Below are 27097 nucleotides of genomic sequence, written 5' to 3'. Positions count from 1 at the left end.
GAGCAAGGGATGGGATGGGCAATAAATGTCAGCAAAATCCACAAGCCTTGAACGAATTAAAACAAAAAATTCCCTCCCATTCTGGCCTCCTGCCACTGGAAGAAATAGCTTCTCTATTTCGATTCCTTTAATCATCTCAAACAATCTGTTTAGATCACCCCTTAATCTTCTATACTGCATTGAATAGAGGCCTAGTCTATGAAACTTGTCCTCAGAAGTTGACCCCTTTAGGTCTGCTTTCACTCAAGTGAATCTGGGCTGTGATCCTGATGAAAAACCAGGAATGACAGCTGAAACGTAAATGGAAGTCTGGAACTGTGCCACACTTCCCAAATGTAATGCCAAGATATAATAGTGCCTTGGCAATGGAATACAAATTAATCCAAATTAGATCAAAGTTAATCAAATGGCAGAAAATTAAAAAGCTTCCCTTGTGACAGGAGAGCCTTTGTTTAGTCTTTGAAAGCTCTTGAAATAGTGCACATCAACACTTTTATATGGGCATTATTTATGGTATCAGAGCAACAAAAGACATCTACCACATCTACAATCAATGGAGGATTGCACAGCCAAGCTTCTTTTAACCACTAATGTTCCAATCCCATTAACGTAACTAGCTCAAAGTGTTGACAAAAGCAGAAAATCTATTACTTTGCACAGTCTTCAGCAAAATATCTATTTTAGAAATTACTGGTTGGCCCAAACCTATTCCAGACTGAAAGTGATTTCTATTTATTGTCTACCCGAAAGTGGTGAGTTTGGGCAGATTTTGTTCCAGTAACCATGTTTCTATCTCTGCATTATTTCCTGTTTCTGCTCCTATCTCATCTTTGCTCTCACTGTCAGTGGGGATAATGCCACAGAACGGAAATGCCCATGATTTAGCATTGATTGTCACTCTCAATCAGAGATGGCTACTCTGATGGAGGGAAAGTTGTTAATCTGGTGTACGAGGAGGAGCTTCACTTAGAGGATGGAGCCTTGGTTAATTTTTGATGAAGAATTGAGGAAAATTGGGCGTCTGTATAACCACCCAATTTCTGATCTGGGAGCTCTCAAATTCCCCATTCCAGAATTCTAATAATCTTCATTTTGTAGGTGCATTAACTCCTCCCAAAATATCATTCCACGTGCCAATTGCAGATTTAAACTGTTTTAGGCTTCTGGTACTCAGCAAGCCAGACAGAAATGAGATTTCAATCAAGATCATAGAATCTCTACAGTGCAGAAGAGGCCATTCTGCCCAACGATTCTGCACCGACTCACTGACAGAGTATCTTACCCAGGCCCTCTTCCCCTCCCTATTCCATAACCCCAAAAATGTCCCATGGTTGATCCAACTTACCTACGCATCTTGGGACACTAAGGGGCAATTTAGCATGGTCAATCAGTCTAACCTGCACATCTTTGGAGATGCTGGAGTTTACTTTGCATTTTTTACCAGTAACATTCAGTGTAATATTATATTACTGGTCACTGACAAAAGAAATTGTCTGGTACCCCTCAAAGGAAGATGTAGCAAATTGGAAGAATTAATGATGTGCCTTGGAAAAAACTGGGCCTATGATGGTTGAAGGGTCCATCGCCAGTTGTATAGGAAGTTGGAAGATATGCAATAACCGTCATAGGAAGAGCAAAGGGAGTCAGCCATGGCTACGTTGGTAGCACTATCCAGAGATTTCAGCATAGAATCAGGGTAAAATGCTCCCCAATGCAGTACTAAGGAAGTGCTGCACCGTAGTAAGCACTGTCCTTTGGATCAGGTGTTACATCAAAACCCCATCTACTCACCCAGGAGGAAGTCGCTACAAAGTTCTCTTTCTTTCTTTATGCAGGACTTGAGGATGTTGTAGAGGTGGAGTGCCAGGGAGGAATTTGTGAACCAGGGTGAGAATTTCAAAAATCAATGGGTGGAAGATGGGGAGTTGGTGAGCAAGACAGGAAGAGTTCAGAGTAAAAGGTTGAAGTGAGGAGGCCAAAGACCTGCCAAACTTGGAGGTAATGAAGGCTGGATGTGGATTTCAGAGACAGCATGGGGTGCAGGAGGAATACAAGGAGGCAGAAGTAGTCCGACTGATGGTCAGGATATAGAGTTTGAAGCTCTGATAGCAGGGTTAAAATGAATCAGGGTTGGAGGCCAGTGTGCTGAACTTTGTGGGTGGCAAAGTGGTTAGCACTGCTGCCTCACAGTACCAGGGACCCAGGTTCCATTCCCTGCTTGGGTCACAGACTGTGTGGAATCTGCACATTCTCCCTGTGTCTGCACAAGTTTCTTCTGGGTGCTTCGGTTTCCTCCTACGCTCTGAAAGGTTAGTTGCATTGGCTATGCTAAATTCTCCCTCAGTGTACCTGAACCAGCACCAGATTGTGGTGACTAGGGGATTTTCATAGGATTTTCATGTTAATATAAACCTACTTGTGACATTAAAAAATAAACTTTAACCTTGTCAATATTAAGCTGAGGAAGGGGAGGAGATCTGCAGGATATTTTTCCCATTCTCCCTCTCTCTCTTTTTAATGATAGGATATGCAAGGGCCCATAACCAGTTGTGTAGCAAGTTAGAAGATATGAGATAGGCCATCTTAGGCAGAGCAAAGAGTGTCAGCCATGGCTAAGTTGGTAGCACAATCCAGAGATTTCAGCACAGAATCTGGGTAAAACACTTCCAATGAGGTACTGAGGGAGTGTTGCACTGTAGTAAGCACTGTCTTTTGGATCAGGCATTACTCCAAAATCCCATCTGCTCACCCAGGAAGTTCCCAGTGCTGGGAGCACATTCTAGGAACTATGGTCAAGATTTGCTGCGGGGATCAGAAAACCTTAAGTAACAAAATATTTAAGACTAATTGTTATGATCGTCTTTCTGGAAAACAATGTACAGTTATTAAAAACATGCTTAAAAATATTAATGACTCAATCCTCACTGGTAAGTTAATCTGACAAGTCACGCGACACCTTGAACCACAATACCTCACAATGAAATCGGTGACTGCATTATGAAAGGTTTTGCTGACAATGTTAACTATTTGGATGTACAGTCATTAAGCTGAGTGTTAATTGTGAGGAGAGCTAAGCAGAGAGAAGTGGCACGGTGGCACAATAATTAGCACTGCTGCCTCATAGCACCAGGTTCAATTCCAGCCTGAGGTCACTGTCAGTGTGGAGTTAGCATGTTCTCCCAGTGTCTGTGTGGGTTTCCTCTGGGTGTTCCAGTTTCTTCCCACAGTCCAAAGTTGTGCAGGGTTAGGTTGATTAACTGTGCTAGATTGTCCATTAGCATTAGGGGGATTAGCAGGGTAAAATGCATGGTGTTGCGGGAATAGGGGCTGGATGGGATTGTGGTCAGTGCAGACTCAATGGGCTGAATAGCCTCCTCCTGTACTGCAGGGATTCTATGAAATAGCCCAGTATTAGGACGAAGGGACAAAAGCAAAACATCAGCATCAAAACCAGATTAACACTTGTGATCCATTATAGACAGCACATTTATCACAAGGGAGCAATATGAAAAGGCAATCTGTCTGCAGCAGATTTTATTTAGACCGAGCTCCATATATAAAAGGAAAATCAGACTAGATAGGTCTACGTATTTTTGAATAGACTACCATTTGTTGAGATTATTACAGTTTTGGTGAAAAGAAATTGGTGAAGAAAAAGCAAAACTCCCGTATTTTCTTTTGCATGAAAAACTGAATTGTGAAACGTGGACAGTAATTAAATCCACAAAAAAAGTAAAATTCAACCGACTTGTGACCTCTTGAGAAGACAGTTATGCCGACGGTAAACAAACGTGTTTTGGACCATAAGAGATTATAGAATTTCTTGAAAGGAAGTAAAGCCAAATCCATAGGGTATTCACAGCAGGAAGTAATTTGCTGTTTCAGATAAATAGACACGCAGACACACAGAAGAACTGAAGTCAGAATTATAGGGGGTTTCCCCTTTACTGGCCCCTCAAAACAAGACCAATTACTTTTGGAGAAAGTACAGAGAAAAGAACATATTTAGTGAGAATGGGGTTAAAAGTTAAGGGTTTTACATTTTTAAATTTAAATCCTTCCATCGTGCAAAGATGAGTAGACAACATACACATCCAAGGTCAACAAGAGTGGCTCAACATTGTGCTTCAATTACCAAATGTTTCCAGATACCCAGTCAGATTATCAGAGGGAAAAAGGAATATTAGATTACTTTGATTGGGTGAAGTGCTATAAAGGCTGAGACCACAGAAAACTGACCAAGAACCCATCAGGCTGAATGGCCTCTTTCTGTGTCATCACATTCTGTGCAAAATAAATAAGGCATGGAGAAAAATAAATAAATCTAAGGTGTTTGGAAAGGGCTGTACAGGGTTGGCAACAGCATTGAAATTACAATTTTAAAAAGAGCTTGGCTGTGTTTTCCCTCCAAAATACCTTCCCACATTTGGTGAAATAATAAACAAGGAGTGGCTTTGCAAGGAAGTGAAAATAAAACCGGAGAGCTGGCAAGCTTACCCAGTTCAGATTGCGTGCTTTGAATTCCTGAGTGTCAGAATTGCAGGAAAATGGCAACTTACAAACCAGAGCACTTGCGAAATTCAATCAAGAACATCTTTCAATGGCAGCATCTGTTCAACTTGAATACTGTCAAGTAAGACAAGCCAAAGTTGACATTTATTACCCATTGCTTGGCCTTTTGGCTAAGATCAAGTGTAGTATCAACATGCTGTGCTTGGTTAAAGTCATTAGGTTACATTTTAGCTTCATTTGAAACAATTTTTAAAAGCGGCATCTAGGCCTTTTGGCTAAGATGCAAATGAGATTAAGCCTTGGAGGAGGAGCTATGCCTGCTCCAATCAGCTTAGAACATATAGTTCAAACCCAAGACAGGAGGTGAGAGCCCTGTCTTGTCAGCTTGGATCAGGAATATCTCAACTTGTTGAGACTCTGAATAGGACTTGATTTGATTGAATTGGAATAAAAACAAAATAAAAATTAAAGGTAGCAATGGGCCACCGCTGCTGTTTACATGGCAAAGGTGCTCCAACATGTTGCTATCAAGTCGGGAGTTCCAGGATTTTGATCCATAAAGGAATAACGATATATGTCCAAGTCAGGATTGTGTGTGTGGGTCTTGGTGGTGTGCCTGTGCATCTGCTGCTCTGGTTCTTCTAGATGGGAAGTGGTAAATGGGTTTGGGAAATACTGTACAAAACTTGGTATGCAGTGGTTCAGAAATTATTGCACCAATGTTATCTTGCAGATTTCTTACCCAAACCTGAGAAGTTGTGAGTGGTGCAACTGCTCTCTTCACTGAAAGTGACAATGACAGTGATAGACCACAATGCACACTTAAGCTGACCAGTTTTAAACAAATTGCTGGCTTCAAATGGAAGCAAACACATTGAAGCATGTGACTGCTGAATATCTGGAAATTACAAGTTACTCTGGGGTCTAGGTTAACCATTGAGATGTGGTGGATGCTGCAACCAGCAATCCAACCACAATTTTATGTGGTCCTGATCCGTGAAATATCTATGCTCCCAACTCGCTTTGCACATTCCTATCTTGAAAACTATGCTTACGCAGAGTAAAACATAATAAACCTAAGTGTGTATATACTATTGTACTATCTCCTTTTAGTAAGGGCAGTCTTGCATATCCTTCCAACCCAAAGGTAGTTCAACAGCATACACTGACAAAGCACATACATTCTCCCATGAGTTTACAGATTTGCAATTTATGGGGTGGCATGGTGGCACAGTGGTTAGCACTGCTGCCCCATGGCTCCAGGGACGTGGGTTCGATAACTGTGTGGAGTTGTACGTTCTCCCTGTGTCTGCATGGGTTTCCTCCAGGTGTTCCAGTTTCCTCCCATTGTCCAAAGATGTGCGGGTTAGGTGCACTGGCCATGCGAAATTGCAAGTGGGATAAATATATGGAGGTTATGTGGATAGGGCGTAGGTGGGACTGTTGTCGGTGCAGACTCAATGGGCCAAATGGCCTCCTTTGGCACTGTAGTGATGCTATGATTTATGACTACCTCCTCTCTTCTCCCCCACCCTTCTTCTGTGTCTCTTTATTTTTCCTTTCTTCCCCTTCCTCCCCTCCCCTTTGTTCTTCACACCTCTCTCTCCATGCTGTCTTCCTCCTTTCCCTCCCTTCTCTCACCTTATGCCCTTACCCTCTTTTGATGCTTTTAAGGTTATTTTACAATGGACACCTTTTTGTTAGAATGAAATTGAGTACAAGAACAAAAAAAACATGGAAAATACTTAACTAGTGTGAGGAAGATGAAAATTCACAGATGCCTCAAGTCATAAATAATTTTATTATATAGATTATTGAGCAGAGGGAAATTGCTCTCTACGTAACAGTCAATGTATGCTTAAAAAAATGCATATACCCATTCAATATGAATAAAATGATACATAAATCAACAAGATTTCTATACAACAGCCTTTTAATTTGCCACTCAACAAACCCATTAAAGAATGACAATAAAATCATACAATACTTGGCAATTACAAAATGTAGCAAGATATTTGGGGAAAATGATACTTGCACCCAGAGCAGTATTGAGTCAGACTGAGGACTTTGGCCTGTGTTGGTGGGTGTGGATCTCACTGAGGTACGAAATCTCCTCAGTATTCCTGGACTACAATGGGAATGGGAAAGAGAAAATAAGCCAGAGCAACCCATCTTTATTCCTGCACATCGATCCTTGCCTCAAAGCATTTGTCTGAACCCTCAACTTTTAAGTTAACACTCCATTACAGTTGTAAAGCCTCACTTTCTGGGCACCAACAGTAAAGAGTGGAGTCCATGCGCACTGCTGATGCTCCAGGAACTGTACCTCCCATGAAAAGGGAGAAGAAAAATATCAAGAAAAAATATTTTGGTGAATTCTCTGTAATGTTAAAAATCTTACATTTGCATCCACCTCCTGTCAACCTTTTCCAATTCCTGAGGCCACATTCTCATGAAAATAATTAACGGCAACTTGATTATCTTGTAACTATGCCTTCTCACCATTGCAGGCACACAGCCATCACTGGCAGAACATTTTATAATAATGTGGCATGTTTATATCCACAATCCCCATCATAAGTACAGACACAGGAATGTATGATTTCACAATATTGGAATTATGTCCTTTGCACTCTCTTCTGATCAACTTCTGCTCTTCCAAGCTAATTCACTCGAGGATTCAGTTATGATCTAAAATTATTTCACTGTTTTGCCTCACTTTTCAATATTAGTAAGTATCCTTCATCTGAAGAAAGCCAAATGTCACAATTAATTTCTGTTCCCATAGAAATACCAATACTTTACTTGTCAATCTCAATAATATGCACTGAGTGTACCCCCAGTGGTGTGGTCTCACTCAAACAGGAAGGAGCCAGATTCAGTCCTTGTGTGTGGGCTGCTGGATTTACAAGGCTGAGTGAGTCAGCTGCACGATTGGCATCCATGTCAAGAATTAATGGCGACAAAGATCCCTGTACTGAATTGCTAACTGGGAACAGAAACAAGGGTCCCCTCCGTATACTGTCCAATGACCCAAGCTGGAAGTGGATTAAGGATATTCCGTGGGGCTTTGCTGAGCACTACACACTGTTTCAGTCTAATTACCAAAAGGACGAAATATTTGTCTTGGAGGTGGTACATCAAAGGCTGACCAGATTGATTTATGGAATGCACTTTGAAGAGAGATTGAGTACAATGAGTCTGTATCCCCAGGGGTTAAGAAGAATGAGAGGTGATCTAGGCAAAGAAAAATTCTTAGAGGGCTTGTCAGGGTAGATGTTGAGAGGCCTTCCCCCGGCTGAAAAGTCTAGAGCTGGGGGGGTGGGGAGTTGAGTGTCTTTGGAATTCTCTACCCCAGAGAGCTACTGATAATCATTGAGTGTATCCAAAACCAAGCTTGATAGATCTTTGAACACTAAAGGAAATAGGGTATAAGGAGGGAAAGTGGAGATCTGCCATGATCTTATTGACTAGCAGAGCGGAGTCAAGGGACTGTACGAGTCCTGCTTTTGTTGCTCATGTTCTTATAGCCAGCTTGCACGGTCAAATGGGCTGTTGCTCTTAGCAATGGAAACAGCTGTCTTGGTCAGGGTGTCAAAGGATTTCCTGCAGTTATGGAACTGTCACCACTTCAGAGGAAGAGATGCAAACGGAGAAACTAAAGACCAAAATGTGCTCTCATAAGTGAAAATAAATTGAGTAACGTATCATCCAATAAATACTCTCTGAAAAGTATGGAGGGGTCAGTGCTTAGTCTTCCCAATTTAATTACCATGAAGTAGGAAGAAACATTTAGTGAGGTTGGCGAAATAGCAACTGAAATGTTTGGCACGACAGGGTGACGACAAGCTTCAGTCAACTGAGACAACTTATCAAAATGAAAGCGTATACAAAGGCCAGATGGAAACTGAAATCTTGAATATTTTAAAGCACCTCTTGCTCTCTCTCTGCTCAGCATCCTGAAGCATCTCTCTACAATCAGGGAACTGTATGAAGAAGACAAAAATGACCCCCTCCCACACACCTCGACTCCTTCCTTCCAGCAGCTCCACTGAGAACCAAAGAAAGATTATTGAACAATGATAATAGCAGCAGCCTTGGAACTCAAAGCAGCAAGCTTCAGATTGTGTGTGTGTGTGTCTGTGCATATGTGGGCAGGAGGGGCGGTGGTGAAGATGGAGAGGGACATTATTCTGACAAGATTCAACCCGGAGATGTTTTATCTGCTTTTATTGATGCCAATGGGCATTTTTTCTTAAATCAGTTTGTTTTTTATTTCAAATGCCTAGTATTACTGCATCCCTCACTTATCAGATTTAAAAGGAAAAACACCCAAATGTCACGATCAAGCAGCTTTAAACCAAACCCTTTAAACGCATTTAAGTGTTATTTGTCATGTTTGCCACACACAATTTATTTTTGCAGCAAGGCAATGTACAAGCCGCTGATGCAATCTCAAAACGCATCGAGCAAGTAAAACCCAATTAAGCGTACTGGATTGCAATTCAAAAATCCAACTTAAATTGCAAAATTATATGCTAACTCAATAAGAAAATGTGTGGAAACGTGTGAATTTATCTTGAACCATGATGTGAATTCAGCAAACTGCTGCAAGGGAGCAGGAAACATCTCTTTATTCTGCTGTCAGGACTGAGGCAATGAAGTGTGCTCACAGATGCATCCATTGGCATGATTTTTATACAACTGTTGGAAGCAATCATGATTGTAAATTGGTCAGGCATCATCCATGGAGTGAGAAGATGAAAACAAAAAGACACAGGGGATTGGATTTTTGCAATAAGCAGGAAGGTTGGCTGCTGACCTTGAAGGCGGCTGCCCAGACCATCTAGAAATCTCCATGTTGCGAATTCCTCTTTCCCTGATGCTAACACAAATCTGGCACTGAGTCAAGGGGATGTCCAGGCAACATGCGATGTCATCAAACAGGGCAAGGAGCCAATCATATCGAATAATTCCCAGACAGGAAACCAGAAAGTTAAAAATGTGGATTATCCATCACTTTTTAAATACCATTTTACAAAGAATGAAATAAAGATTAGGGCATATTCATGAGATTAAGCTAGAAATTGAATCATCCTAGAAACAAATTTGAAAACATGTGGATTTTGTTTTAATCAGAATGAAGAAATTTGACATTCCACAAATATAAAAATTAAGTTTTTGGGGCCAGAGAGATTATTTAGCAGTAATTGTAATTTAGTATATCATTAAAAAACCCAGCTGCACCTCATTTAACAAGACTAAAAGGCGCGCAATGGTAAATTCTCATCCGTTCAGTGATATCTAATAGATTTCTGGCTGTGGAGACATCAACAGCATTTCCAATATAGAAGCTTAGAATTACTGACAGCAACATTCGGATTTGTGTTTGACTGCAAATGTGCACACTCCAGAAATTGCTTTCAGTTTCAGAGAAGAAATAATGGTGAATGCTGCTGCTTTCAGTGTCATTACCACCACAAAATCCAGGTTGTTAGTGTTTCAATTCAATGACCTATCAGAACGACTCACAAAAAAACTAACATTTTCCAGAAATTTCCAATTTAATTTCAGATTGCTAACGTTTTGCATGACTGCAAATTAATCGAAGAGATTGAATTCAACACTTGGCCACGTGTGTTTAGCAGCACGTATTTTGATTGAACACAAAAAAAAGGCATTCCATTCAGAATGGGGAATAATTAAAACATTCACATGCAAGGCTGTGAATTAATCATACAAACCTCAGTTCCTTTACCCGGGCGCTGTGGCTATTCCTTCGCAAGCTTGATTCCCACAACAAAACCATCAAACCTGCAATGAATTCCAGCAAATTATTTGTAGGTTGCCACAAGGTGAGGGTAGAACTGAAGCAAAATTCATGAATGATTTCTCAGTGAATGCCAAGAGCAGCAATGGGACTTGTTTTTACATTGCATGCTCTCTCCTTGGGTGAAGTAGCAGGACAATTGGAAAGTTGATTAATAGTCTGGCAGGACATGATGTAAATGCTCCCTTCCGTGACTGTATAGGGGAGTCAGTTCCAGACAGTGGGAAAGCTAATGGGCTCCCTCATCCTATACAATTCAGAGGATAAGCTCCGGGGATTGCCCTGGCTGCTGGCTGGCCCCCCCTCCCCCCGGGGGCCGCTTGACATGGGCTAAAAACTCAGCATCTTGTGACTCCAGGGTGAGAATTTAACCTGACAATTATTCAGAGATTACCCCCAGCAATGGACGATACAGTCATGCCTGTCAGACAGTCCTGCTAAAAGCTGAACACTCTTTTTTAAAAAATATTTCACATTGAGGGACTTAAATTTAATATTGCACAAATCTAAAAACTATAACCATCACACTACACCAAAGTTTATGATATCAAACTTTAAAAATAACCACTTAAAACAACTTTGCACCAAAATTATTTATAAAAACTGCACACAAACTGAACAATTTATTTGAAAAGCTGGCTATGATAATTGCAGTATTTTTACTGCATAACTTTAATTTACCTTGAAGTACAGCATACCACACAACAGCAATCACAAAAGCCCTTATTACGAATGTCCATTTGCAAAGTGAACGTTTTGGATCGGACGACAGTTTTCTATTCAAGAATGTGCTCCAAGAAACAGAAAAGGTCAGCTAGTTTGCAGAAGGTGTGTCGGATAGTTGCAAAATGTGAAACAAAGGATGCCAGTGAGATCCCAAGGCCGCATTGTCTTTGCATCCAATCCACACGCAAACGAAAAACTCAATTTGTCTTTCAGAGTCTCTGATTGCAACCATTTTGTTTTGCAGTTACAGGGCCTCTCAAACAACCAGAATTGTGTAAAGTGCACAAACATTTCCTCCGTGTAACACCGCATTCTGAAAATCATTTGTAGACGGTCAGTCACGATTGCTGTACCGATGGTGGTAGACATTTCTCCCAGACCTTCCTTTCCAGCCTCGGAACGTAAAGGGTGATGGGCCATTTGAAGAACTCCTGGCTCAAAGTGGCTGTGGAACATGTGCTGTGGCTCATTTCCGTCAACTCTGGGCAGCTTAATTTGCTCAATTATAAAATCGAGCCCAGCTTCGAGCTGTGAGATGAAACCTTGTGGCTGTGTGCAAACTATGTGGCCATCATTAACTGTGCCACGATTGCAAGTATTCTTCTCATCATAACCTCTGACTTTGTCATCATCTGCTGAAAAACATTTGACATCGTCTTCAACTACAAAACATGAAGCACGGCTGATATCCATCAACCCTTTCACACTCTGCATGTTCTGAAGTGATGTTGGTTGGTAATGTTTACTAATTATGCATGAAATTTCCAGTCCGGGAATAGATAATCTTCAACAAAAATACCTCACAAGTGACCTAGTGAATCTCAATATGGACCTAGAAGAGAAAGAACACACTTTAAAACGATTCCAGTCATCATTTTCAACCTCCCTGATATTCCAATCAAGCCCCCAGGATGCCCCAGTACATTCCCATTACTCCATCATCTCAGGGACTCCCTCCTTCCCAGTCTCTCACTACTCCCCTTCCCTCCCCCCCAATCTCTGGGTCCTCACTACCCCCTTCCCTCCCCCCCAATCTCTGGGTCCTCACTACCCCCTTCCCTCCCCCCAGTCTCTCGCTCCTCACCTCCCCTCGTCCCCCCACGTCTCCCCTCCCTCCCTCCTCCCTCCTCCTCCCCAGTCTCCCCTCTACCTGCAGGCGGACATTCAGCATCAGGGAGGCGATCAGGTAGAGGTAGGGGAACCGGAGGCGGAGCTTCCAGGCCAGGTTGAAGAAGGTGATGAGGGTCCGGCTCAGGCCTTTGGAGAAGACGGCATAGGAACGGGCGAGCGGCCCGATGAAGCTGAGCGGCAGCTGGGGCAGTCCCGCCATAGACACCTGGGGCCGGAAACCGGAACCCGCCGCATCACTTCCGGCCCCAGCACTTCCGGGCCGAAGATCAAGGGCAAGAAGCCGATCCAGAGCAGCCCGTGGTTTCAGTGCAGGTTCCCCATGGGAAAGCAGAGAGAGTGAGTGAGTGTCTGCTCCCTGCTCCAAGCCCAGCTCCTGCAAACAAGGCAATGGCAAATTAAACCCCTCTGCGTAAAACATCGTCACAATCCGACACAAAAATCAATTTAAAAATAACATTTTATTCATATCTCAGAGCAAACCTTTTAACTCCTGGTGCAAGTGTATTAATAATATTCTTGGATGCATAAACGAATTATAAACCAAGGACAGCAATGTCCTGAAAGATTTAATTAAATCCTGTGTTTTGCTAATGTATTTCTGGGAAAACTTTCTTCCCACTTTAATTTTAAACTGCTGAAGTCATTCGTTTGCCCCCAAAACGCTTTACAGGCTTTATCAGTTTTTTAAGTTTTTCAAATGTTAACCTGATCTTTCTCCTCACCCTATCTGTCACTGTAACACCGTACGTCCTGCACCCTCTCCTCCCCTATGGACTCCATGAACTGTATGGAGATTTGAACTCAAGTCTCTGGGTCATTAGTCCAGGAACATAACTACTACTGTACTCTTAAAGTATCACAGTTTTAAAGAAATAAAGATTTGCATGCATATTGTTTATTTATGCAAAGGGTCTCTTTGCACTCATGCAAATTACATTAGAAAATCATTGATCTGTAACTTAATTTTCCACCTCCATTTTCTCTCCTCCTGCACTGAACAGTCTGACCATCATTAAAGGCAGGGATTTTAAATGCTTTCTGGTAGCATTTCCAGCTACCAAATCATCATGAATAAGTCCAGATATTGTGCCAGTTCTGTGTTCCATCTGGGAGGGGAGTATAACCCTGTCTAAATCTATCCACCTTTTTTTCCACATGTAGATTTTCTAGCTGGGGTTAATGGATGAGACTGCAGTCACTGTGGGGCTACGAATGAGAGGACAACTACTCCTGTGAACAGAAGAAATAGGATCAGGAATCAACCACTCGGATCTTCGACCCTGCTCCACCATTCAAATGATCACAGCTAGAATCAGAGAATCCCTACATTTCAGAAGAAGACCTATTGAATGTTAAAACAATCCCATCCAGACTGTATCCTCCTAACCTCCTATTTACCCTGCTAAGGAGCATTTTAGCATAGCCTATCAACCTAACCCATACATCTTTGGAGTGTAAGAGGAAATTGGAGCACCTGGAGGAAACCCAAGCAGACATGGAGAGAACGTACAGATTCCACACAGACAGTGACCTGAGGCCAGAATTGAATGTGGGTTCTTGGAGCTGTGAGGCAGCAGTGCTAACCACTGTGTCACCATATCGCTCCTAGTTATGTATCTCAGCACTGCTTTCCCACACTATCCCTACACCCCTTAACTCTGTTCATTCCCCAAAAAATTGATCTCCATTTTGATTATAACAGTATCCAAGGTTCTCTCAGGTGAAAAATTCCAAAGACTCACAACCCTTTTGAATGAAGTTACTTCACAGTCCTATTTTAACCACAGATTCTACATTCTCTACACAGAGAAAATATCCTCCCAGAAACTATCCTGTCAATCCTCTGAAGAACTTTACGTGTTTCAATTAGACCACATTTCAGCCTTTTAAGTTCCAGAAAATATTGACCTAGTCTAATCAACCCCTCCTCATAGGACAATATCTCCATCGAGGAATCAGTCTAGATAACCTACTCATGGATTCTCCCACACTGGCTGTTGTGCTCCTCCAGGTGATTCTATGCTATGACTTTGGGCACAGTGGAGTGGAGTTGCACTATCTCCGGTTGGTACAGCAGTTACTGCCTATTGCTGGTTGCATGGAATCAACCAGAACAATTACAGCAAAGAAGGAGGTCGCCTTTGAGTCCATGTTGGCTTTCTATAACAGCAATTTAGCTAATCCCACTCCTTGTGTACTACCAGGGAAAGGCATCTTTTGTCTCTCAGTGAATCAAAGGGTATGGGGAACTGGTGAGGTGGGTTTGATGCCTGAGATCAGCCATGATTGTATTCAATGCAGCAGGCTTGAAAGGCCATAACATCTACTTCTAGCTCCTATTACTTGAGTTCTCTTTATGTGTTTATACAATTCACTTTTGAAAGCCATCATCAAATCTATCTCCATCACGCTCTCAGGCAATGCATTCCAGTTCTTAACCACTTGATGCATTAAAAAGTTTTTCTCATATTGGCTCATTTCTTCTGTCAATCACCATTAATTGTTGTCCTCTGGTTCTTAATCCTTCTGCCAACAGGAACAGTTTCTTCCCTAGGCACTCTGTCCAGGTCTCTCATGTTTTGGAAGTCTCCTCAATCTTATATTCTTTAAGGAGAACAGTCTTAGTATCTTGGGCGGTTTAGAACAGAGTTGAGGAGGAACTTCTTCACTCAAAGGGTGGTGAATCTCTGGAATTCTCTGCCTGTTGAAGTGGTGGAGGCTGCCTCGCTAAATATTTTTAAGACGCGGGTTGATGGGTTTTTGATAGGAGAGGGGATTAAGGGTTATGGGGAGAGGGCGGGAATGTGGAACTGAGCAGCGACAGATCAGCCATGATCTTATTGAATGGCGGGGCAGGCTCGAAGGGCTAGATGGCCTACTCCTGCTCCTATTTCTTATGTTCTTATCTCCATTCTCCCACTCTAGGCGACAGAAATGATAGTTCAATAACTCTCTTTACTACACGGTCATATTCCTGTGGCTTTGAATGCCATGGATACTGGTGTGGCTTTGCAGTCCTTTAGGCAGCTTACTACAGTAACTCCACACGCCACAGGGCGGCGGTGTTGTGATCCTCAGTGGGTGCCATTGACCCTGGCAGCCACCAGATGGCGCTGCGACTTGCTCGGCGGGGGGGACAGTGACTCTGGGAGCCGCGGGAGGGCACTGACTCTGGGATCCGCAGGGAGGCAGTGACTCTGGGAGCCGCGGGGGGACAGTGACTGTGGGATCCGCGGGAGGGCAGCGACTTTCGGAGCCGCGGAGGGCAGTGACTGGGACCCGCGCAGGGTTGGGGGGGGGTGCAGTGACTCACGGAGCCGCGGAGGGGCAGTGACGCTGGGAGCCGCTGGAGTTGGTTGGGGGCGGGGCAGTGAGCCTGGGAGCCGCGGGGAGGGGGGCGGGGTAGTGACTCTGGGAGCTGCGTTGGGGGGGGGGGGGGGGGGGCAGTGGCTCTGGGGTCCGCGGGTGGGCGCAGTGTCTCAGGGATCCGCGGGGGGGCAGTGACTCTCGGAGCCGCGTGGGGGGCAGTGACTCTGGGATCCGCGGGCGGGCGCAGTGTCTCTGGGGTCCGCGGGTGGGCGCAGTGTCTCAGGGATCCGCGGGGGGGCAGTGACTCTCGGAGCCGCGTGGGGGCCAGTGACTCTGGGATCCGCGGGCGGGCGCAGTGTCTCTGGGATCCGCGGGGGGGCAGTGACTCTGGGATCCGCGGGCGGGCGCAGTGTCTCTGGGATCCGCGGGGGGGCAGTGACTCTCGGAGCCGCGTGCGGCGCAGTGACTCTGGGGGCCGCGGGGGCGGGGGCAGCGACTCTGGAAGAGGGCGGGACAGAGGGAGGGTCTCTGGGAGCCGTGACCGGATCCGGAAGTGGGGTGGGTCCAAGGGGGTTTCCGGTCAGTCGGTGAGGCTGAGGGAGGCAGAAGGCGGACCTGATGCAGGCGATAAAGTGTGTGGTGGTCGGCGATGGGTGAGTGTTGGTGATTTGATTTTTTTTCCCGGATCCCAGATTAGGCCTCCCGCTCCCTCCGGCGCCCCGGCCTCCCGTTCCCTCCGGCGCCCCGGCCTCCCGCTCCCTCCGGCGCCCCGGCCTCCCGCTCCTTCCGGGCCCTGAGCCGCGGTCTCCCGTTGCCCTGGAGCCGGGGTTTGGCTGCTGTTCTGAACACAGCGAGTCAGTAATCCGGAGGCTGTAAAGATTCGGGGCAGTGTTATAAATCTGGTGACAAAACGTAGCTGGAGTTTAATGCGGGGAAACGATCCGGTTCTTCGTTTTGGAAAAAGGGGAAAATAGACGCTAATTTCCTGCCGCCGCCTCACTCTAACCCCGGGGTATGGGTTTTGTCCTTTGAGGAACGAAGTCAATATTCCCCGGGGAATTCCTCATCCTGGGTGGAAACTCAGCCTCTCAGCAGCTGCCCTGTTCACCTTCAGAATTTACCCCCTTTCAATAAAAGATCGTTTCCCTTACTGGGGAATCAGTCAGTCTGAGCATGAGGGGTTGACTGTTTTGAATTGAGATGAGGAATGTCTTCGTTTTGAGGGTTGTGAATCTTTGGAATGGTCTACCCAGAGAGCTGGGGATGCCCAGTTAAGTACATTCTGAACAGAGACCGATGGTATATGGGGACAATTGCTGGAAAGTTGAATTCATGGTAGCCCATGATCTTACAGAAGGGCCAATAAACCTAATCCTCCTCCTCCTCATGCGGTTTCCCTTGTTCAAAGATACCTTATCAACTCGCCCCTGCTCATATATCAGCTTGTGTTGCTCCTGGCTCCTTCAAGAATTGCTTTCTTGCTACTTTCAGATGCACTGATCATGATTGGAAAATTTGTTGTCTTTCTAACCATTGCTCTCCATCCTCTGCTACCACTGACTTGTAAATTGATGCAGGAATTGGGTGAAAGTGGTTCACGTAGATCTTGATCAGTTGCTTCAGTTGGACAAGGCAATCATTAAATTCGCAACATCAGGTTAAAGTCCAACAGGTTTATTTGGTATCACAAGCTTTCAGAGTGCTGTTTCATCTCACTCACCTGATGAAGGAGCAGTGCTCAAAGCTCCTGATACAAAACTGTAAGTTTTGGTCTTCCCCGAGAAAGGATATCCTGGTACTGGAGGAGGTTCAGAGAAGATTCACTTGGTTGATTCTGGAGTTGAGAGGGTTGGGTTATGAGGAGAGACTGAGTAGAGTGGGGAATTCATTGAACTCATTGGAATTCAGAAGAATGAGGGGAGATCACATAGAACTATAAGATAGAAGAGGCAAGTTGTTTCCACTGGCAGGTGGAGCTAGAACTAGGGGGCATGACCTCAAAAAAAAAAAGGGGAGCAGATTTAGGACTGAATTGAGGAGGAACTTCACCTGAAGGGTTATGAACCTGTGGAATTCCCTGCCCAGTGAAGCAGTTGAGGCTACCTCATTGAATGTTTTTAAGGCAAGGATAGATAAATTTTTGATCAGTAAAGGAATTAAGGGCCTTGGTGAGCAGGCGGGTAAGTGGAGCTGAGTCCACGAAAAGATCATTGAATGGTGGAGCAGGCTTAAGGGGCTAGATGGCTTACCCCTGCTTTTAGTTATGTTCTTATGATATCAAATAAACCTGTTGGACTTTAATTTGGTGTTGAGAGATTTCTTACTGTACACAGCCCAGTCCAACGCTGGCATCTCCACACCATATTAAGTTGTTTTCAAGGAGAAACAATCTCAAACCGTGTTGCTGCTTATTGCTGGGCACTGATTTTGATGTTAGCTTCTGAGAAATTAACCGCTTCAACAACTTCCCAAAATAAATCGACAGGATCTTTTTCTGAATGATTTTGATTTTTCTTACTCTAATGCACTGAGCATTACTTTGTCACTGGTCAGACTGTTCTTGAATCAAGTGCTTTTAGGGTTTAGCCAGATTGTCTAAATTGTTTAACCACTGTTTGTTTTATCTGCTCTTCTGATATATAATTGTGTATTTGGTATATATTTAACTGAAAAATCCACCAAGTTGTGACTTTTAAATACTTCTTACCAACATGGTACTTAAAATAATTTTCTATGTATAACTAGATTCTATGGTTAGATGCCATTGGGTCACTGCCCCAGTTTTAGGTAAACAGTAAAAAAAATTAGGCATTGCCCATTCTTGAAGAGGATGCAAGGTTTTGGTGCTATTGCTGATTATGTACCTGTATAAATAGCTAGTTTCTTATCGTGTGGACAGCTAGTAAGAATCCACCATTTGCTTTGCTTTACTATTCATCCTAAGCTCTGGAATCCCCCATCACCACAAACTCTTTCCATATCTTATCTACTCTCGGTAAGATAAAAGGCCTTTCACTTGTTCTGACCCACCACACCCAAGTCTTGTCAACTGCTGTTACTGGATCTCTTCAGTTCTTAAAAGGAGTCCTTCTTTGTTACAGCATCAGTTTGTAGACTGAGGTTAACTCTTAAGGCTTTGCGCTTGCTGTTGCAACATAACCTCACCTTTGTGACATGTCTATTTTTAAAGTCCTCTCAGTTAAAGTGCAGTCTCTGCTGTTAAATTGAGCAGCATATAGTTTACAATTGAAGTCGTGATTAGATATCTCACTCTGTTTAAACACTCAGAGTAGATAAATGCACAGTGTGGATTTCGGAAATGGGAACAGTGTAGTCTAATACCAATTTTCTCTTTCCTTACAGCGCGGTGGGTAAGACCTGCTTGCTCATCAGCTATACGACCAATGCCTTCCCAGGAGAATACATCCCTACTGTGTGAGTCATTGTGAATTTTATTCACCAGGTTCTGGGAATGGCAGGAGCTTTTGTACAGCAATATAAACCTTGCCCATTGCAACGGAATATACTTTGCTGGATGGATGCCAGTTGGAGGGGAGAACATACTGACATGAGGGGTATACATGCAGCAGTGCAGTGGTGTTGAGGGATAATGTTGTGGAGGAAAATGGAGGAGGTGCATTTGGGTTTTTGAATGAGAAGCAAGAGGTCGGCAGTGCAAAGGGATGAGGACAAAGATGAGATGGGGTAAGGAGGGCTGGGTCAGATTAGATTGGGGCAACCCTTCATGAAAATAATTCCCTGGGAGATGTCTTCACTTTCAAAATAAATGAATTTTGATTGTTTATTCCTTATCGGCAATTACAAAAACTAAATGTATTAGAGCAAGGAGCAGTATGGGGGAGCGAGGGGCATGGTGGGTGAGTCACTAGGGTGAAGAACCAGGGGTGGGGGCAGTGTGAGAGGATGAGGACAGCATGAGGTGGGGTGAGGAGAGGTAGGGTGTTAAGTACCATTAGAGTAGATGAATGGGGCTTGATGAAGATGCTGCTTGGGGCAGTTTGTTTTACAGGTTTAAAATTTATGTCCTTTCTGTAGCTTTGACAACTATTCTGCTAATGTGATGGTTGATGGGAAACCCGTGAACCTGGGGCTTTGGGACACGGCTGGACAAGAAGATTATGATCGCCTGCGCCCACTTTCTTACCCTCAAACTGTGAGTACTGTGTTAGATAATCACAAGTGATAGTTACTGGAACATGCCTCGAAAGTTAAGGGCCATGAATAATGGGGGTCAGAGGTGTGGGGTGATGTAGCAGTGAGGGACAGGGAATGCTGGGGTGGAGTGGGCATGTATCAGGGTTTGTGGATGCTCTGAGACAGAGCAGAGCGAGTGCCAGGGTATTGGGAAGTAAATCAGAGGACAACTATTGGCTTGATTATCTATGAAACAGTTTACCTTCTGCACAGTCACTAATGATGAAGGTAGTTACAAGAGGCGTTAACTCACTCCTTAAAGACTAGAAGCAAACATGTTCAGTATTGTGGAATTTCCCCTGTGAACTTTATTTCCTTGCTGTGGTGTAATGATCTGAGTTTGCAAATACTGTTTATTTACTTTCCTCCTGACTTAGAGAGGCCTAAAACTTTGCTGCCTTTGTCTTGCACCAAGTCCCATTCACCCTGTTGTTCACTGATCTACATTAGCCCCTGGTCCAGCAGTATCTCATTCTTGTTTTCAAATCCCTCCATGGCTTTGCACCTTACAGTCTTTGTAACCTCCTCCAGCCCTTCTATCCTCTGATAGCTCCAATTCTTGCAGACCCCAATTCTATTTGCTCCATCATTTGTGGCTATGCCTAAATCTGCCTATGCACTTTTGAATTCCACCCAATTCCCTCTGCCTTCAACCCCTCTTCTTTTAAGATGTTCCTTAAAACCTGCCTCTTTGATCTGGTATTCCTAATCTAATAACCTGGAATGTGGCTCAGTGTCATCTTTTATCTGATAGTGCTGCAGTGTAATACCTTTTATGTTAAAGTCATATGAGTGCTGATTATGTATGGGTTTTGGATGGGTGTGGTGTGAATATAGGTCAGGTTTTCCTTCAATCCTCTGTGGTTGTCGCACTGCCTCAAGGGTTTTCTTTGGTTTAGCTGGACAGCTGCGTTGCATGCTGGGAAGTTAGTGCTGTGTTGCAACTTGTAATCCCTACTCCAATCCTTCATAAACAGACATAATTGTAGTGACTGGCAGTATTGTTTGTTTTTGGGGCAAGTACAATCTTGCTCAGTGCTTTTATCATTCATTAAGTTTAGCAGCATTTAAAATGGCAAAGCCAATTCCACCACACTTTTCAGGAGAATGAATGGCTGAATGGGCAAACGTACTGCCTGAATTATATCCTGAGTCTCAGTCAGTGAGTAACACTTGTTGCCTCTTGAGCCAGAAAGTCATAGATTCAAGTCTCATTCCAGAGACTTGTGCACATGACCCAGATTGACAGTGTCCAGTACTGAGGGAGTGTTGCAGTGTGGAGGGGAATATACTGAAGGAGCATTGCCCTGTTAGTGGGGTAGTATGAGGGAGTGTTGCCCTCTGAGGGGCAGTGCCAAGAAAGTGGCACAATGCCACTTTTTGGATGGTTTGTTAAACCAAAGTCCCAGCTGCCTTCTATGTAAAACTTGGTCTCAAATGGATTATAAACATCAATTGCCTTGGCCATATGACCTGTTTCTTTGTTGCATGTTCTATGTATAAGATCCAACAATACCATTTGAAAAAGAGCTTGGGAAATAACCCAGTGTTCTGGAGGCCAATATTCATCCCTTGCCAAAATCAGATTACCTGGTCATTTCTCAGTGCCATTTGTGGGATTTTGATGTGTGCAGCTTAGCTGTCACATTTCTACATTACAAAAGTGACTACATTTCAGAAATACTTCACATGTTGCTTGCTGTGACGTCTTGAGGCTATGACAGGCACTATATGAATGCAAGTCTTTCTTTCTGGAATGATTGTGGCAGCCACTCAAAGGAGTGTGGGATTTTTTTAGGTACTTGGATTGGAGAGGATGTTTCTTCTGTCTTGTACACACCCCAAACCCACCTGTGGACGATTAACCTAAAGCCTCTCTTGTTTGTTACATGAATGGCCACTTGTATGAGATATAGAGGGCTCTGTCTATAGAGTGGGAGTGGGCTGGTCACTTGTGGTAATGTTGTATGAGGCCCTATGTGCTTTTGGAGGAAAAAGCCTAAAATCTGTGTTGGATGTCTCCTGAAGAAGTAGATTTCTGTAGCAGATGATTTCTAGTAAAATTTGACTAACAACTTATCATATGACCAGCTTGCCTGGGGGATTGATAGAAGAAAAAGAAGTTAGGATAATTTAATTGAAGGAGTGTGATTCTGTGTTCAAGGTTTTAGGTCGGAGAAAAGGCAGGTTATAGAAACGAAAACATCTCTCAAACAGAGTCCACTTGAAATTCTCTGTTGGCTGAAAAAGTTTTAAGCTCATGCTAACTGAAGGATTGATGGCAGTGAGTTGGACCTCTGGTATAGCCAAGCTGAGAGAGAGCGCACGAGCGAGAAAGATTTAGATACAAGAACTTCAGAGTTAGAACGTGTTAGGACCAGGAGAGTTCTGACCCAAGGTTGGAGGGTTTGCAACTTAGAACAGTTGGAGGAGATTCAAGGGGAAAATCTTGCCAGAAGTAAGCTGAAGGTCCAAGAAATCTCAACCCTTAAGTTAACCTTCAAAGAGGTATTCAGACCAAGCAATTAAGCCTCTGATTTTTGATAAATATCTGAGTGAGTTTATTGGAGATGTAAATCTATTGGGAGTAGAAAGAACTTTGATTTAGAGTTCGTTTAAATTATAAGTAACTGAGTTTATTCTACTTTATTATCTTTAACATAACTGCCCATTTAAGTCGTTGTACGTTTATTTTTGTGTAGTAAAATTCTTTCAATTTAAACTGTGGACTTGTGGCTTTCTTTCTTTTAGTGGTTTTCGGATTCTAAAAGAAAGCTACTGATTGCCACCAAAATCATAAGTTGTTTCTTGTTCTTCTGCAGGACGTTTTTCTAATCTGCTTCTCACTAGTGAGCCCAGCGTCTTTTGAAAATGTCCGTGCCAAGGTAAGCAATGGCTTGATATAGAATAATAGTGGTTTCATTGCAGTCTTGTGACGTGCTGTTCATGACACCTCTAATGACATGAGTTCAGTTAATGACACCTCTAATAACATCATGACATCTCTGCCAGGAATTCTATTCAATTACCCTGACACACACTCAGTTGCTATGTGAAGAAACTATGCTGATTTTATTTCAATCTTCACATGAGAATTACCTTCCTGCACTGGTCATCTTATTTTAGAAAGCCGTCCATTCACAGAATGCATAAAAGTTTCACATGAAGTGCTCATGGATCTCAGTACATTGGTAGAGGCAGACTTTTCAATTCTAAACATCTGACTTCATTCCAACCCTGACTGATGACAAAGTCCTTCATCGACTGTAAAGATCTAAATGAGTTTGGACAACTTAGCAATAGTTCATACCCTGTCTGACGCCATTGCTTCGATGCAGTAGGATTGGGCTATGAATAGTGAGCTGTCTGATGTGTATTACAAACTTCTTTTCACTGATTTGTTTCATAATATCTTGTGTCTCATTTTCTTGTGAATGCCTGAGGGAACAGGACAGTGTTAAAACTGTTTAAAAAGGGCTATGACAGTGTCAAATTTTACATTAAATATTCACTGAGGATTGTGAATCTTTGGACTTTTTAGCCTATTGTATGCTCAGTTATAGAATATATTTATGGGATATGGAGATAAGGTGGCAAAGCGGAATGGGTTGAAAGATCAGCCTTGATGCTACCGAATGGCCGAGAAGGTTTGAGGGGCTGTATGACTTATTTGCGCTTCCATTCTTAATAAATGCTGTATGTTTATTCCCCTAGTGGTATCCTGAAGTGAGGCATCATTGTCCGAATACACCCATCATCCTGGTGGGCACCAAACTTGATCTGCGAGATGACAAGGACACAATTGAGAAGCTGAGGGAAAAGAAACTGACTCCTATCACCTACCCGCAGGGCCTTGCTATGGCGAAAGAGATTGGTATGAGTTTCCTCCCTTGACCCTTTTAACTTTGTTGCATTTCTCATTTGTGCTGCCAGCAGGTGTCTCAAACTGCTCTTAACAACACTAGGTTGTCGCAATATGTGAGTGATGACCCCATCAGAGGCAAGGGTGGCTTGTTGAGCCCCTCTTCTGTCTCCCTGAATCTGGGTGTTGCTTTAACAACTGCAAAGTTGTTTAGACATTTTACTGACTAATCACGTACCATGATCGTAACAACAGCAGTTTGCATTTTTATAGCATTTTTAATAAAATAACAAGTCCCATGGTACTTCACAGAAGCATAATCACACACAATTTGACATTGAGCCATGTAAGATATTGAGCCAGTTCACCAATAGCTTGATTGAAGAGATGGATGGCATCAAGGACAAGGAAAAAAAATTGGGGGAGGAAATTCCAAAACTTAAACTCTAGCTGAGACTGCTGCTAAGGGCAGGTTGTTGGAAATTGAGGATGCACGAGATACCAGAATTGAGTGTGCAGAGATCTAGGGCTGAAGGTGATTTCCGATATCAAGAGGGACCTTGTAATTTAGTTTTCTTTCCTAGAGATAACACTTTTTTTTTCATTCAACACAAGTGTTAAATCTAACCAAAGCCATCTTATTTCTTTGGATCAACAACTGTTAAATTTTGTCCAATTAAATAAACCACCCCACTGGCCCCCGCTTCCTCACCATCAGCTAAGTTTGAGTTATGTCCTGAAGATCTAGTTAACTAGAACTGTGGTTGTGGCTTATTGCTTTCAGATTATTAATGAATTTGGATCCCGGCTCCTTTCCTTCCCAGTGTATGTTTGCAGGCAACTTCCTGTCAGGCTTTGGATCCCCCTTGAATTGAATGTGTTGGAATTTTATCAATGAAAAGTGATTTGAGGGTGGTGGAGTGGTAACTAGAAGGCATGTTCAGTTGAAATCTATTGTAAGCCAAAGTAATCACAGGAGTTTGAATCTCCTTGCTTAGAAACATTTCATTGATGTGCGCTCGTTCACACCACTTTCACTAGATTTGAAACTAGCTAATTGTTATCTTTAAGCTTCCATTTCAACTGAAGAGTGTGTTTGCCCCATGATCTTTCTATGGACTGTGCCATTTATTTTCAAATAATTTTGTTTATTTAGCTTTTAAATGTAACAAGAATTTGTGTAATTAACATAAACACTGGATATTAACCAGCTGTAGAAGTCCACATTGCAAAGATATTGTCGTCTATAAGCTGTGCACAACACGGCTGTAAACTGGGTGGCGGTCTTGACTGCAGTTGGCACACTGAGTAGGGAAAACAAAATGCATGTATACTTAGAATCACAGCAGCGACCATTTGGCCCATCATCCCCTTGTCAGTTTATTTGAAAGAATTGTCCAATTAGTCTGTCTCCTGCCCTTTCCCTGTAGCCCTGCAAATTTCTCAATTTAAGATACATGTCCAATTCTCTGTGGAATCTGCATTACTTCTGGCCTCTACCAATCAATTGGGGAAGGTGAGAGATTGCATCATAGTTAAAACGATCGCCATCCAGTGATTGCAAGGTTTGTGCAGATACAGATACAAATGCCATTGACCCGCTTAGATAAGCCTTTTGTTTTAATGCTGTGATCGTTTTCTACCGTTTGCTCCACAGGTTCAGTGAAGTATTTGGAATGTTCAGCACTAACTCAGCGAGGTCTTAAGACCGTGTTTGATGAAGCAATCCGGGCGGTTCTCTGTCCTATTCCTGTAAAGAAGAAGAAGAGAAAATGTTTCATTTTGTAAATCAATCTTTTGTCAGTTTTACCAGGTCCACAGAGCATCGATTCAAATATGCCAATATCTTCCCCGTTGTGATTACTTTAATTTCTCCCTTAGAATTCCTCTGTGCAGTGCTATGGAATGCATCTACTGTCTAATTTTTCAGATACTGTATTTAATATGTAACAGAAGAGCATCAATTATAGGTTCTATCGATTTTCTGTCCTCTTCCGACCTCTATTCCCCACCCCCATTACCTGTTTACACTCCTTAATTGTATTTAAATTGCCAAATTATCCATTGTAACTAAAAATATGCATCTGTTGCACTACAAACACTAAACGCGTAGAAGGAGCTGTATCTTTCTATCATCTGGCACCGTTTACAACCCTTCCAGAACTTTTAACCGTCCAATTTGTGCCCACCTACTTGTACCCCTCCCAGAGTAGCTACAAATAACTCCAATTTAAACTGCTGGGGGGACAAGAGCTACATTTAACCTGTGGTGTTGGAATGGTTTTTGATACGACTTGGAAGGGCTCTGAAGATGTGAAAGGATTGTACAGTTCAAAGGCTAAAGGTGCTTTAGTTGGCCTTGTTTTTTAACTATATTAATCTATGTGCTTATCACACTACCTTGCTAGCTGAAAGATAGCAGAGATGCTTTATTGATGTAAACGTTAAGTACAACAAATTAATCATGTCTGCTGCTACATAGTTAAACTTAAAACAAGACGCATTGGCAGTCTAGGCAAATTACTAGTAAAACTGGGATGTGCTGCAGTTTGGAGGTGCAGTTAATAATTGGCATTGAACTGGGAGTTTCAGTATTCTCTAACTGGTGTAGAGAGAGTGGGGAAACAGATGCTTGAACTTTGAAGGACCTTTTTGCCGAACTTGCATGTTTTTTAAGTGCAGGTACAACAGTGGATGGAAGTGAATGTTGATGTGGTGAGAGCAGATACAGGAACTTGAAGTAAAGAGGGGCTGATTGATTGAAGGCATTAACTGGGTCCTATGAACAGTACTGATCTATACCTTTAAGGGATTTATATGTAACATACTTTTGTATGTTTCTGAAATGGTTATACTCAACTGTACGTGACTCAACAGCTTTTCATTTTTGAATCGTAAATTTTAACATGGTAATATTAGAATTGTCAACAAAAGTGTTATTTCTTAATCTGGAACATACTTAGTGAAATTGATGTTGCTAACTTTAATTATAAACACTTGATTATGTGGAAAATGCTTGACTAACTCCCTTCAGTAAAAGAGCAGTTTTATTACCTCAATTCTCATCCCTCTATGCTTCCTGTTTTAAACAGCATGATTATAGACCCTATAAACCCTCTCTGTTAATTTCAATTTTGGGAAGCCTTAAAACCAAACAGACCAAATCCTGCACGGAGCCATTAACTCCTCACCTACCCTCGTGCTCTGTTTAATTCTACCATAGACGCCTTATCTAAAATGTACATAATCCCAATGTATTTTCTACTTAATTTTTCTAAAGGTTATGTTCTATGCATGTCGCTCATCTACTTTGGAACAGTGAAATCCAACAGGGGGAGGACTGTTAAAGGAGAAAAAGATGAATCTGCTTTTTTTAAAAAAAAAACAAGTGTTAAAATGTTGGAGAAAGAGGAACTGCTTGCTTGCATTCATAATTATTGTTCTATGTTTACTGTGTGATTTAAATAAACAGTTAATATGGTTAGAGATCTGCATGTTATTGTACAGTCCAT

General features: G+C 42.8%; 2 protein-coding genes across 2 annotated transcripts; one reads left to right on the top strand and one right to left on the bottom strand.

Moving 5' to 3' along the window:
- Positions 1-6344: 6344 nt before the first annotated feature.
- On the bottom strand, positions 6345-12403 carry smim10l3 (small integral membrane protein 10 like 3). Its single transcript, XM_080206798.1, has 2 exons — positions 12219-12403; positions 6345-11900 (listed from the first exon to the last, which is right to left on the bottom strand). The coding sequence occupies exons 1-2, from the start codon at positions 12396-12398 to the stop codon at positions 11880-11882; spliced, it is 201 nt and encodes a 66-aa protein (XP_080062924.1). The 5' UTR covers positions 12399-12403; the 3' UTR covers positions 6345-11879.
- A 3625-nt stretch (positions 12404-16028) lies between these two features.
- Positions 16029-27073, top strand: rac1a (Rac family small GTPase 1a). Its single transcript, XM_080206803.1, has 6 exons — positions 16029-16161; positions 18872-18943; positions 19565-19682; positions 22546-22608; positions 23438-23597; positions 25243-27073. Exons 1-6 carry the CDS (start codon positions 16127-16129, stop codon positions 25371-25373), a joined length of 579 nt encoding a protein of 192 aa, XP_080062929.1. The 5' UTR covers positions 16029-16126; the 3' UTR covers positions 25374-27073.
- The last annotated feature ends 24 nt before the right edge of the window (positions 27074-27097 follow it).

The sequence above is a fragment of the Carcharhinus amblyrhynchos genome, chromosome 18, assembly GCF_965287045.1.
Source record: "Carcharhinus amblyrhynchos chromosome 18, sCarAmb.v2.hapA, whole genome shotgun sequence".
Classification (NCBI taxonomy): domain Eukaryota; kingdom Metazoa; phylum Chordata; class Chondrichthyes; order Carcharhiniformes; family Carcharhinidae; genus Carcharhinus; species Carcharhinus amblyrhynchos.
Note: the sequence above shows the minus strand (reverse complement) of the source record. Positions and strands in the feature narration are given on the sequence as shown.